Source organism: Brachyistius frenatus, unplaced genomic scaffold, assembly GCF_029030835.1.
Source record: "Brachyistius frenatus isolate BFR_SWC_R1_liver_20210118 unplaced genomic scaffold, ASM2903083v1 Contig_15, whole genome shotgun sequence".
Taxonomy (NCBI): domain Eukaryota; kingdom Metazoa; phylum Chordata; class Actinopteri; family Embiotocidae; genus Brachyistius; species Brachyistius frenatus.
In genome coordinates this window covers 5,059,798-5,073,795 of record NW_027210614.1, presented here as the reverse complement: position 1 = coordinate 5,073,795, position 13,998 = coordinate 5,059,798, and the positions used below count along the sequence as shown (strand labels likewise).

Below are 13,998 nucleotides of genomic sequence, written 5' to 3'. Positions count from 1 at the left end.
TGCTCGTAGGTTTGCCATGTTGACATCATTTTGTCACAAAAACTGTACAAAATTTGATAATAAGGCCCAGGTGATGGTCTTTGCATTTCTTTACATCCCCTTTTAAAGCCTCCTTGACACACTGCATGCTGAGCCTCAGATTTACAACAGCAACAACAGGCAGTAAGTCCTATCTCCTGGTATTTCTGTGTGATTTAGTGGACGCTACAGCAGAACTACAATTTCATGACCTGTAACTCCTCCTGATGTTGGACTCGGGGTCGGGGTCAGTTAAAACCATAAATCACAAGTAACACCTCTGTATTTGTGATAAACATGATTCAGTCAACATGGTTTTCTGTTTCAGGCACCCACACGCATGTTGAGTTTTTAAATCCTTGAAAGGATGAACTATTGATAAAATTTGCTGTATACTATGGATATATTAAAATGTATTTGCCCTGACATTAAAGCAGATATAAAAAGGAGATGCGAGTTCTTTTTTTTAAAAGAAATAATTCATTATTATTGACTTTATAGCTGAAAATGTATGGTTGGAATGACACCCCCACTTCTACCTCATTATTATCCCTGTTAATGTAGATCCTACCAAGTTATAGTGTATGTTAATATCATGCCCACAGCTGCTAAGCTCAGTCCTTTACCAGGATAATGACCTGGATTCATGATGCTTCTGCTAAAACATCAACATTAGAACACAATGTATCTCTTGATGAAAGGCAACAAAAGCTACAGTGTTGCCTCTTTTATTCCTGAGAGCAAAGAGGCTCCAGGGTCAATGTCCAAATGTCTTCACTGTGACTTAGGAGGCAAACTGGTCTTGAATCAACACCCCTGCTTAAGGATACACTGAACAGATAAGAGTAGCTGGTTCTTAGTCACTTAAACCTGTGGCCCATTTGGTCAACAAGCCTCATGTGAAAAAGACAAAATAAAACACATACAAATGCTTAACAAACAAGTCAAACATGCAACACTTTCTGGTTCTTTTAAACAAGCAGAACTGTCAAGACAAGACAATCCAATAAAACTACTCATCCAGGAATATTTCTTTGCATTCTCTTCTCTGTTGCTACAGAGTGCCTGATGCATGGTCACTGTTTTTCACAGTTTAAACAAGAATCAACCAAACCAGTAACTCTGCTGCTGAATATTGGATTAAATGCATTGGCTGTGAACAAGTAGTAATGCCCTCAGTAACAACTACTCACCACTTTGTATAGAATTTCAAATCATAATAAACTGCTCTGGAGCAACGGTGTGCAGCCAAACCTGCTGCCAAGGATAAACAGTACATGACGGTGAGACAGTCTGCTGATGGGTCAACAGACGCAGACAAACATTTTCAAAGGAAGTTCAAGGTCAGAAAAGAACGCTTTTTCCATCCCATAATTGGTGACCCCTCATTTGTCTGCTGTTAAGTCCAGCTCTGACAGGAAGTTGCCAGCTGCAGGTACAAAACGTGGGCATCCTCAGCCAGAATATTTTGACGGTAGACATGTAAAAGAAATTCTGCCTGAAGGGAGGCAGGAAAAACAACACAGGAGTACCAAAAAAGTCTAGAAAAACTGAGAGGTATAAGATGCATGCCATGCATTTGTGATGTGTATTTTGTTGGTGCTGCTCTTAGAGAGGCTCCTCACTCCAGAGATTCTATCTTTAATCTTCTGGCTCCACTTTCTTCACTTCTGTTCCTCGATTTCTCGTTTGACCTCTGCTACATAATTGTGATCTTTTCCATGAGCTACCTCCATGATGGCCAGAGCCTGAAGACAGAACAGACAGTGTTTTATAAACCATTCAGATACACTTCTGCCATGACAGTTGATCAAATTGTAAATGTATGATGTGATTCCATCCCAATACAGTGATGCAGTTTACAGACAATAAATCAATTTAGAGAAGGGAACATGAGATTTTCCTCACGCACAGGCACTCAACTACCTGACTTCAGTAACATTTTACAGCTAACTCCTCCGCTGGTAAATGTCTACCTCCTTTCTTGCACTTACAGTGTCTTCTACCTCAAAATGCCACCAATCAATATACCAACAGACCAGATGTCAATAAATGTACCTTCTTCAGGGCTTTGACTCCTTGAGTCTTCTTCTCAAGCCCCAAATACAGACGTCCCAGTTTCAGATACATCGATGCCACATTGAGAGAGTAAGCTGGATAGTGAACGCTGCAGAGAGAATATCCTTCATCAAGCAAGGCAATGAACTGGAGAGGAAACAACATTTAATCTATGATTTATGTGACATTTGGTTTGGTTGTAGTGCTACAAAAATTCAAACATATCAAGCTGGGAAAATACAATGATAAAACAGAACATATACTGTAGCAGAGTTTGTATACCAGAGGGAAAACATGTTTAGCATTATCGAGCTTTAGAGAAAACTAAAGTAAACTAATGTGATATATGCTGTAGGTTATATATTGTATGTAGGACAAAGAACACTAAATAGAAAATATACATTAGTTTTAGTGTATTTTGTAAAGTATGAAGTCAACAAAACATATTATTCTGAGCTCTCAGAACTTGTAGAGGTCTGGATAAATCACAACAATACTGGGATGAAGGGACCCTGAAATTATTTTAATATGAAGGGCTCTTTATTAAAAACCATAAATGCAAATCTATATTACTATTTTTAAATACAACATTTTTTTCCCAGTGTGATTTTATTGTGTCAAAGTGTGACGAAAACCCACTTTGTATACATGCCCTGAAATATCACCAGACCTCTGCTCACTTGAAGAGATACAAATGTTAAACTGAATGAGATTCAACTCGTCTACAGAGATTTATAATCCTCTTGTGTTTACAGATTGTCAGACAACAGTGCTGTTGTACAACTGACTGACATAACCTATAAGCACGTGGCTCGACTGTTTCTGCATGACAGCTTCCCTGCAGCTCCCCGACAGATCAGTTTACCTGTACGGTTGAACGATCTTCTCCCCGTAGCTCATAGCGCCGTCCCAGTCCTGCATGTAGAGACAGACGCCCATGGCCTGATACATCATATGCAGCATATAGACGTTGGTGTCTGCAAATATAGCTCCCATCTTCTCCTGGCAGAGCTCACACATTTCCAGCAGCTCACTAGGGGGTGCAAGAGAGTCAAGGAACACTGAGAAAAGGCAGCAAAAGAAGAGGAGGCAGGGAAGTCAAAGGTTGTCATTGATGAAGAGAGAGACATCATAAATGATAAAAGGATATTTTTGTAGTGTTTGGCTCTCCTGAACTCTTCAATGACATTCTTGGCGTAAAGGACCATAGATCGGATTTCTTCGGGTTCTGGTGGAGAACTCAACTTCCTGATCTCCATCTTTGCCTGGTCCTGGAGAGGCACAGAAAAAAAAAAGAAAGAGAAACAGATGAATTGTTAGCACATCTTACACAATATACTGTAAATCTTCAAGGGATTTCAGTTATAAAACTATGGCCTCTCAGAGATTTAAACAGCTGTACATTATCAGGTTCCTGGTATGTTGTTGGTTCACTCTGGAATTGACACACAAATATGTCGGCATGCATTGCCCGCGCGCAGCCTGTTTGATTTTTGAGCACAGGGTTGAGTTACTGTCTTATAATGCAATGCACAATGAAAGCTACTCAAAAACTGGAAGTTATTATGAACTAGTAGCAGAGACAAGCAAGACCTCAGAGAAGGATTTAATTTACAGAAAACTTGCCAATTTCTCACCATACATGTTTTCAAATGTAAAAGGAGCAACAGTTTATAAAGTTGAAATGATGTCTAATATTAGTTCCCTCCAAAACAAGATATATTATAGAGATTGGCTCACATAAATAGACAGATATGGTACATACATATTAGTATGTTGTGCAAAACTGGGACACAGATAGTCAGCATGTCTGGCAGTCTAATGTACAAATGGAAACAAAGGAAGGCAAATAACACAAACAGAGCCATTGGTCCTGATGTCGGCAGAGTGGAGACGGCTGCCATGATCCTGCTGCATTTCTCCAACAGACAACAGAAACACTTTCTGGTATATTCCTCAGCTACCAACACATTTTTTTTTAAATATATCAAAAGAACAAAAGTCAACAGTACCTTAGATTTGGTGGTGCACTCAGTACACTGGCATGTGAAGAAGTAGGAATCTAACAACCTCTCTTTCCTGTCCTCTGTCGGATAGAGCAGGTCGATGTAACTGTTAAAGATCTACAAAGAGAGTCAGAGATGAGACACAGAAATGATTATGAAATTGTCCATTTACATTCCTGTTATTGTATCCCGTGTTCACTCACCTCCTCTCCTGGGTTTATCTCTTGAACAGCTCTGACCTCAGCCGCTGTGCCTTTATAGGTCACAATAACATTAGGACTACAGCCGTGATTCATCAATGCTACACTGTAGGGACGGAGAGAAAAAGAAAATGTGGAAGAAAAGGCTGTGAAATCAAAGCATATAAATAAAGCACTGTGATGTTCAAGATGTTGAGACTACAGCTCTATGGTGGTTCAGGTACAGCATTGTGCAAAAGTTTTATTTTTTATATACACTTTATCTCTAAAAGTAAAGCAAGCATGCTTTCAAAAATAACACCCTGAATCATTTGGTATTTTTCAGTGAACTTCATACAATGTGCAGTAAATGGACAAACGCTGAGTCAATAACTCAATATTTGGTGAAGCACCGTTTGCTTTTAAAATAGCACCAGTTATCCAAGGTGCACTTGTGCACCGTTTTTGAGGTACTTTAGGACTTATCAGTTGTCAGATAAAAATCTCAACATCTGCACCATATAGGCTACACCGAATAGAGAAAGCAGATAAAGACTGAATAAATTAAGCAAATTAGGCATTTATGAGATAAACAGACTGAAATAAAACTGCTCCATAAATATTTGAAACACTTGGGAAAAGGAACCATGGAGGAGGGATGAGTGTGGACGTAAGGAGATATTCAGAGGGATGAAGGTTGCTATTTGACTTAAGCTCTCAAAATGTTACAAATACTCTGCTTTCCAGATTTATCCGTAAATTGCACAAAAATTATAAAAGGATGGACTGCTGAACGGTGATGATGTTTTAGCTACTTACTCAGGAAAAACAGCAGATCCCAGGTGGGAGAGCTCCTCATCCTCTATGGTAAAACCATTACAGTTAACCTGGAGACAAAAGAAACACGGGACACAAGGAGGGACACAGAAAGAGACAAGGGATGACACAAACAAACAAACAAACAGGTGGAGACAGAGACAGGGAACAGCAGGGTTGAACAATATGATCACTCAACTTGCATCACTCTCTACTCCACTGTGCTGTGACACCCCTTCCTCTGAGGAGGAAATCCTGTAGTGGAGATTAAATGTAGCTGTGTGATAAGAAGCCAAAGAAGCTGTTTCCATTAGTGTAGCGTGAAGGCAAAGGAGACAGCAGCACTGCCAGACAGATCAAATTAAAGAGCTAAAGCTGTAGAGTTAAAGAGACAGGACCCAGTGGGTGATACGGATCCAGGCTAAAACGGGCTCCTCTGTGTGTGTGTCTGCTAACAAGTGCAGGGCGACGGGGAATACAGAGAGTGGTGAAATATAAGGAAACCTCTGAACACAGTCATTAACATGAAACACATTATGTTAACACATTCTACATCTAAATGTTTCCTTAACATGAAACACATTATGTTAACACATTCCACAGAAAGGTCGACACCTGTCAGTACAATATTATTCTTACATGCGCATAACTAATCACACAATAACAAACCACACCCAACTAAAGATCCTGGATCGTTCTAAGAGCAGAAAGGTTTTAATAAATTGATTTAAAGCAAGTGTTTAAAAAAAACACAACATTGCTCAGGAGGTGTTTGGGAGGAGCATCTCTAAACAAACTAAAAGCTTGAATGTCTCTCCATGTAGTGACAGTTACTGGCAAAGGGGACACAGGCACCTGCTTGGGACTGTATGATGTACACTCAGGCACCCTTAATCTGACAGTGTGGGACGGGGTCTGTTGCAGAAAAGCATCACCTTTGTTATTGCTCACAGGAGCCATCAAGAAACGGGGAAGCAGCATCTGTATGGTTAGAAATGATCAGTCAGGGCTGTCCAGACACCTAAAGGTTAGGATACATACGATATAAGGTAAACACAACATCCACAGCTCGATTACCAGCTGCAGGGCCTTTATTTAGTGTCTGCCCTTGTCTCCTGTCTCTCTACACTGTCAACTGTCAAATAAAGGCAAAAAAAAAGGTCCTCAGTTAGACAAAACTGAGTATACTGTAGCAACAACACATCAAAACCCAAGATGAACCGTTTAAGAATTATATTAGGGATAATAAAAAAACCTCCTGAAAATCTCCCGAGTACATTTTGCCTGGTAACACAAACAACTTCCTGGTGTTTCTTTAGTTTTCTAATCTAATCAAAGTGTTGTTAAGTCTTACCTGAGCAAAGAGCTCAGTGAGAGCCTGTTCGTCGGGGAGGTCGCTGATGTGTCTGGAGTAGAAGTGATGCAGCGCTGCTATGTCTGCCTGATTCATCTCGTCCTTCTCACTGTCCATCTTATCTAAATCTGTCAGAGGCAATGAAACAGAGACAAAATTAATAACAGCGACAAAAAAGGGAGGCAGGGATGGCAAGGGATGAAGAGAACAAGGTGACAGAGAGAAAAAAAGAGTTAGGTGAAGTGTCATGAAGCATTAAAATGGGCCAGCGGTTTGACTCCAAAGGCAACATTCAAAAATGACTTGAAATATGAATTTCCCTTTAAAAAAGGAGGCCCAGCCACATAAAAAAAGGTCTCCGAGACAGCCACATGGGTATCTATCAGCAATAATAGTCTGAATATCGCATTCACTACAGCCAGGTACCGAACCGAAAATGTCATCAGCATCAGTGCACCTTTCTCATACAAAGGATCTATTTGGGCAGATACATTAAATCACTCAGTTTCAACTTGTGTGAAGCTCACATTCAACGCCTTATTTCACTCCTTTCAAACAAATTTTTGGCCAAACACCTGTCTGAATTGCATGAGCTGCAGGGACTGAGTGGGGAGTAAAGGTTTCTTGGTGCACAGCTGTGTGCATGTGAGGCATTTAGGGGACATCTGTAAATTGTAGCTAGAGAAAATAACCTTTGTTACACTCTCCCCCTCTAATCATCATGAGTCTCTGCATTCACATCAGTCACACGCTGCTCCATCCACAATCACGGGCACATTATCGACCTGTGGGAAACACTGCCAAAAGGATGCAGCATGCTTATACCCAAGTTTTATATTAATGGTGATGTAATGTTACATGATGTAATGTTACATGATGTAGAGGCATGCAGAAAACACTGTTACACTTAGGAATGCGGCTCATGTGCGTGTTGTTGTATTTTGAGAGGCTTCAACAGATGAAAAGTGCAGCTCCATTTTATCAGGCTGGATTCCAGTAATGTTATGAACCTGCTTTGAGTGTGAAAAAAAAAGATCAGAACCTTAACGTACTATGTAATTATCTTCTTTTTTTTTATATATAGATTTGGACTGGTGTCAACTGGTAATGGGAATCACAAGAAATAAGAGATGACCTTAGTAATATAAATAAGGGATAACAAATAGAGGTTATACTATTTATTCAGAATTATATCCATGTGCTTTTTTTTTTTTTTTCCATTGTTGTTGTTGTTTCTTTCTACTATCATAATTATTAGTTACATGGTTCCAAAGAAGAACTCTCAGTGTTAGTAGGTAGGTATATACTTTATTAATTAGTAAGTGTAGAGTATACCAGTGCTATTGGCCATGTGTCTTTGCCAATCAAACCAACTCACTGACTGGTAGCAGCAGGCAGCAGCTGGCCACACATTTGCTTTGTTTGCATGACAGACAGGTGTGAGGGTTAATTCTGTGACAATCCTGTGCTGACACATCTGAGCTGACAACAACATCTCAGACTAAATGAGAATTACAAATGGAGCCGAGAAAACACTTTGTGGGCATTTAGGCGAACCACATTCTTGTATTGTTAACCTAGGATGACGACCACCAGAAGCAGCTTCATTGTGGCTTCTTGGTAATTATTTTAGAATTTATTTTATTATTTATTATAAAACATGAAAATCACACATTCGTTAGTAAGCTGTATTTAAAGCACCATCGAAGAACTAAAAAAAACAGAAATTGTTCAAATCTTGCTGCACACAAATACGCGTTTAGCAGTTTAGCTTCCTTGCTTCATAATCGTTAAAAGTTAAAATGGAGTTATGTTAACACCCTAAGAGTGTCTCAGTGCAATCACAATCTCCCAGAAAAGATCGCTGATTACCTAGCTCAAGGGCACAGTGGCAGTAGTTGTTAAAGGAGGGGAGAGAACATGAAATTACAGCACCCAGAAGCTTGGGATTTAAGTCCCAGCGCTCTGCACACTCTGAGAATGAAAGAGACAGAACCAGGACTGGAGGCTACAGCCGAGGATATTAATAGACACGCTGCTACAACTGCAAAGGCACAGCAAGATCACACACGCGCGCGCACGGCGCACACACACACACACGGCACACACACACACACACACACACCATGTAACTAAAAGTGCACGCATATGTAACTAAATACACACGCTCACGAATTCATACACACACCGACTTACGGGATTGAAATTCTTTGAACAGTAGCAGTCTTTCTGAAGGGGTGCGCTCTGTTGTGACTCTCTGCAACATGAAACACAGTCGAGACACGGGAGAGCATTTTAATAAAACAACACAATTATGCAAAAGACGTAATGACAATATAAAATTGCCAGATTTCCGCTTTTCACCGTTTTAAGTTAGGTGGTTTTGTTGAAACCTTTTGGGCCACTTTAGTCATTAAATCACTAAATGATGACACAGCAGCTTCCAAACACAGCTGATGACAGCAGCCCTGCCTTTACACCGACAGTAAGTGAGATCAACACTTAATTTAAACACTGTGGTAAAATTAAAAGATGGTACTGCTCTGTTAAAACTGCGAGCAGTCTGACTGTATCTGCTGGATACTGCATGAGTTTTACGTGGCCAAAGCAAGTCATAATGCGTTAAACCTCTTCTGAGCTAGATGACCAACAATTGAAAGACAGAGTCACATTGTCTTTCAATTGACACTACCCGTGCAACAGACCCAGCGAGTTATTTTATTTGACTCTTTACCTTATTTAAGGTTTGTTTGAAGGCTGTAAACTTTGCAGTTTCCTCTTGTTGATTCTTTCAGACATCTCTTGTTAAATGCACAGCTGTAGCTCACAATGTCACCATAATTCATGTTTTTAATGAGACCTGTGCATAATCGGTGAAAAAGGATGTGTTCTACTCGGAGTATTTGTAATTACAGAAGACTAAAGGTTGTATTTGTATGTAATAGGTTGTATTTGTATGTAATATATTACGTTGTCTTCATTTTCTATGATGCACATAATGAGTTGTTTATTTTTTTCGGGATATTTTGTTGCACTGTCACAAACATTACAGCAAAACCTCAAGCTGAGATTGTGCTTTTTAAGATTTTTGTGCATTTCAAGTCACAGTTTGGATTCTAAACTTAGAGGAATATCTTTAGTCTTTACCTCAACTCTAGTTCAGCTTCTCTGTGATGCTTCTAACATGCTCTTTATGATCAACTTAGATCATCATGTATCCTCCTGCTTCATGTTACTTCACCTGTTTGATGATGATTCTGGCCACAAGTCTGACCGTCTCTGATGGACACCAGTTTTCCCCGTAGGCACACATAGCGACGCACTCCAGTTTATGCATGGCCCAATCCCCTCTCTGCACAAATGCACACATAGAAGAAGTGAGCTATTAATCATCGTTATTGTAACAAGCAACTTGATAACCGTCAACAAATAAAGATCCACAAAGCAAGAAGGTGAAAAAAGGAGATTTATTTTACCACCACAAAGCATATCATTCATCAATGATTAGCCAGGCAAACACACCTCTCTCTCCTTCTCTCTCTCTGTATTTTACTGCAGTGCTCTTAATGTGTTTTGTACCCCGACACTAAAACGAGACCATCAGAGGGAGGACAAACTGAATCGCCGTAGCAACAGCAGTGAGCACGCGCTCGCTCTGTGTCAGGATGATACCTGCATGGAGATCTTTAGAAGTTGTTCTCTAGGTGTGGTCCAGGGTGCCACGGTGGGTCACACGACCAGTAAAAAAAAGGGTTTTTAAACTACTCTGTAGTGGCAGCAAAGACACAAAATGCTAATCTTTTAAACAACACACAGATAGTAGAGTATATGCACTGTAACCGACTCGAGAAAAATAGTCAGCGGTAAAATGTCTGACAAATACAATCAAATGTCTTTGTCTCTGCTCATTCTCAGACACTTCTTCATTTTGAAAATGGATCGCAGGAAGAAGGGTGCAATTTAAAAATTTGTAGGACCACTTTTTTCTTTCCATATAAAAAGAGTATGTGTTCCCAGTAAAATCATTGTCAGTTGCTTTACTTAACTTTAGAAACTGACTGACACACACACACACACACACACACACACACACACACACACACACACACACACACACACACACACACACACACAACATGAAAATCCACTAAAAGATCCTCTTACCTGACAGTCAACATTGCAGTAGTAGGCCTGCTTACATTTACCACACTTAAACAGGTCTTCTCTCCTGTAATGATATGAAGACAACACATTCCTTCACTACAGTTGTGCTAAAGAGGATCAGTGACACACTTTGCTAAATTTGAATCCTACTTACAAATTACATTAAATAACAGCGTGTACCTTCATCTGATGAGACAGCTTTACCGAATGCTTTTCATTGGTTCAGTTTGGGATTAAATTCAAACTTTGTAGTTTTATTTTCTTAACCCACGACATTTGGATACCTGGCATATTCATTGTCAAACTGACACTGAATGAGATGGTTTTGTAGATTTATTTTGGTCTGTGACTGAAGATGGATGTATATGCATTTCAACAAGAATATCCAGTTCATTTTCTAGCAATAACCACAAACATTTCCAGTTCTATTTCATACAAAGAAAAACAGTAATTCTGTAAAACACAGGGGGTCAATATACAGTTTAACTGGATATTTTTGACTGGCAAATGTACAGTCTTTCACTCAACCCCTGGCCTTCTCATCTCAGGGCTCCTTCTCTCACTGGACATGGGGACATCTATATTTAGCACCCTAACCTTTCAGTGCTCTACAAACCTTTTCATGGCAGCCCGGGTAGGGCGCATGCGTGTGTGTAAAAATGTGTGGGTGAGAGTGCCGCGGAGGGATAGAGTAAATTTAACTGTACAGAGTGTTATAAAGAGTGCCATAGTTCCTCAGATCTCAGAGGGATGAACTTTAAAAAAAAAAAAAAAGGAGCAGTGCACTGAATTCAACTTCCCTGTACGATTTTGACAGCATGCCTACACACACTCCTACACATGACAGGGCTCCCTGAGTCCTGTGGGCTGGTCTTCGCAACTCCTCCACGTCCCACACCGATACTGGTGCAAGCATGGATATGGCACAGCGCGATATATTTGGAGATATATTAGTTTTACAGGTGTCTGCCTTTGAAGAACAGAGGTGCTGGAGAGCCTGCATGTTATAACTACAAACAGGGTCGAAATGCGTCTTCTGTAGAAGTATGCATCCTGTATGTATTGATAGCCAACCAAACGACGGTGTAGTAGTGTGTTAATAACCTCACGAAGAGCATAAAAAGCCAGTATTTAACATGTAGTCTCTCTGCAGTGCTACAAACAAATGCTGCAGCGTCAGTCAGGTGAGCTGCCTCACCGCACCGCCCCACTTTAAGCCTGCACCAGCCGGGTAGGTGTCCAGAGGTTTAAAAGCTAACCCAGCGAGGTGCCGAGGTTAGCCGGCGCTCAACTGGACACGCTGCGCGCCCTGTTCCGTTTTAAATCCCGGCAGTGTACCGGCTCGTAGTTAACGGTACCGGAGGGGTTTGTGTCTCGGAGAGGAGAGGTGAGGTCAGGTGCAGTTTTACCTGGTGAAGCAGTGCTCGCAGTGCGCCCCCCTCTCATTCACTGTCAACACGTAGGAGTAGGCTGGGCAGGCGAACACGAGCTCCCCCTCCGCGAAGTGCCGCACCGCCCGCAGGCCCCTGCCTTTATCCGGACTCAGGAACCTCTCCGTGCCCTCTATACCTTCGTTCTTCATGGTTGGTTCCGTTTACAGTTCTTCGGTCAAATACTTCCGACCACCACCTGTCCCCGCTGAGTGCTCTAATCGGCTTCGGTCTGAGCCGAGCTTCTTCTTCCTCACCAGTGCTCCGTGTGTCCGGTGTGGCTGCCATCGCCCCCTGCTGGACAGGCGACATGTACGGTTGCATGCTGCATACAGTATATGTACTTCTATACAAAATAATCAAAATAGGCCTATATATTAAACTTATTATCCGAGGTATTTATGTAATAACGCAACAAAATGCTTATTGCTCTATTTGTAACCCCGTTTACAGTGAAAAACATGTAACCTGCAAATAGCAGGAGCTTTTGTTATTATGTCACAGCTTTTTATTTGCTTATCTTCTCGGGTTGTTTAAACTGAATGTCCATATGCATTTCCCTGTAAAATTGTTCCGTGTGCAAATACATTGAGAGCTACTGGAACTGCACCCAAAGTCCTTGCATGTTTAAACATGAATAAAGATGGTTCAAATTTATAGGAGCTCTGCACATTAAATAAGGCAATTTACATTCTTGAACAAATGTATGTCATTGTGTTCCACTGTCAAACCAGATGATTTTCTGGATAAATATAGAATTTTACAGTATCAAGTTATAAGAAGGATGGCAACACAGCCCCCAGAACAAGAAAACTCAGCAGGAGCCTTTCCATGTGGAGTTTGCATGTTACTCCTGCGCCTGTGTGGGTTTTCTCTGGGCGCTCCTGCTTCCTCCGACAATCCAAACACAAAATTGGCCATAGGTGTGAGCGAGCGTGAAGGGCTGTGTATCTTTCCATGTTGGCCCTGTGATGGACTGGCAACATGTCAAGACTGTACCATGCCTCCGCCCAAAGTCAGCTGGCATAGACTTCAGCCTCCCTGTGACTTACATTGATGGATGGATCAGGGGTGTAGTTAAATAAATTGTTTTCTTAGTTCAAAAGAACTCAACTGGCCTGCTCAGAGCCCTGAGCCCAACCAATCCAACACTTAGGATGAATATTCAAAGTAAGAGTCAGGATTCATCACCCAACATCATTGTTGGACCTCATGATCTGGAGGCTGAATGAGAGCAAATCCTTGCAGCCAGGTTCTAACATCTTGAAGAAAAAAAGAGTGTAGAGCTGTTATAGCAGCACGTTTATGCCCATGGTTTTGATAAAGTGTGGTCAAAGTCACATGCTACGCCGTCTCTACGCGGGTCTTTTTTTCTATGTTAAGGAAAAGACCATTCAGAATTACTGTTATTGAATAGTCCTCTTTTCTGTGTGGTACGAAACACATGTAGAAACTAAAACATAGAATTAACCCTCAAATGTTATGAAGCAGCACAGCGTGATGCATATCATAAATAGTCAATCTGTATCTTTGTCCATGTAATGTACACAGAAAATGTGTGTGCGCAAAAGAAAAATGTGTGACTTCAACCATATTGCTTTTGTCCCAGTAATCCATCTCTGCTGGAGGAAATATTACCCATCTGTATGGTGCTCAAATGTAAAGCTTTGTCAATGTCAGGGCAACTCTGGCCAACAGAAATTTAAACGAGTAAAGAAAATGTTGGCAGTATGTTGTATTATGTAGTTATTGGGGCCACGATACATCTAGAGTTTATTAAAAGTCTACAAGATTTTCATTCTGCTGTTGCCCACATGCTGCCTCAGTGTTTTGTTAAAAGTCAGGCTGCTGGTCTCACATTTTTAGGTCCAAAGCAGAGTCACAAAGTTTGACTGATGGATGAAAAACCGTTCCTTCTTTAAACATTAAAGCCTCACAACATATGTAAAATTCATGCACAGCTGCCACAATGT

General features: G+C 40.8%; 1 protein-coding gene across 2 annotated transcripts; it reads right to left on the bottom strand.

Moving 5' to 3' along the window:
• Window positions 1-475: 475 nt before the first annotated feature.
• Window positions 476-12,294, bottom strand: smyd2a (SET and MYND domain containing 2a). Of its 2 annotated transcripts, none has more exons than XM_069693727.1 (12): window positions 12,005-12,294; window positions 10,596-10,659; window positions 9,673-9,783; window positions 8,628-8,688; window positions 6,432-6,559; window positions 5,081-5,148; window positions 4,286-4,388; window positions 4,089-4,199; window positions 3,227-3,347; window positions 2,942-3,116; window positions 2,077-2,185; window positions 476-1,766 (listed from the first exon to the last, which is right to left on the bottom strand). In XM_069693727.1, exons 1-12 carry the CDS (start codon window positions 12,175-12,177, stop codon window positions 1,683-1,685), a joined length of 1,308 nt encoding a protein of 435 aa, XP_069549828.1. In that variant the 5' UTR covers window positions 12,178-12,294; the 3' UTR covers window positions 476-1,682. The 2 variants fall into 2 exon arrangements, 1 of the variants encoding a protein (XP_069549828.1); XR_011310701.1 differs by having other exon boundaries at window positions 1,677-1,766; window positions 2,077-2,223.
• Window positions 12,295-13,998: the final 1,704 nt, after the last annotated feature.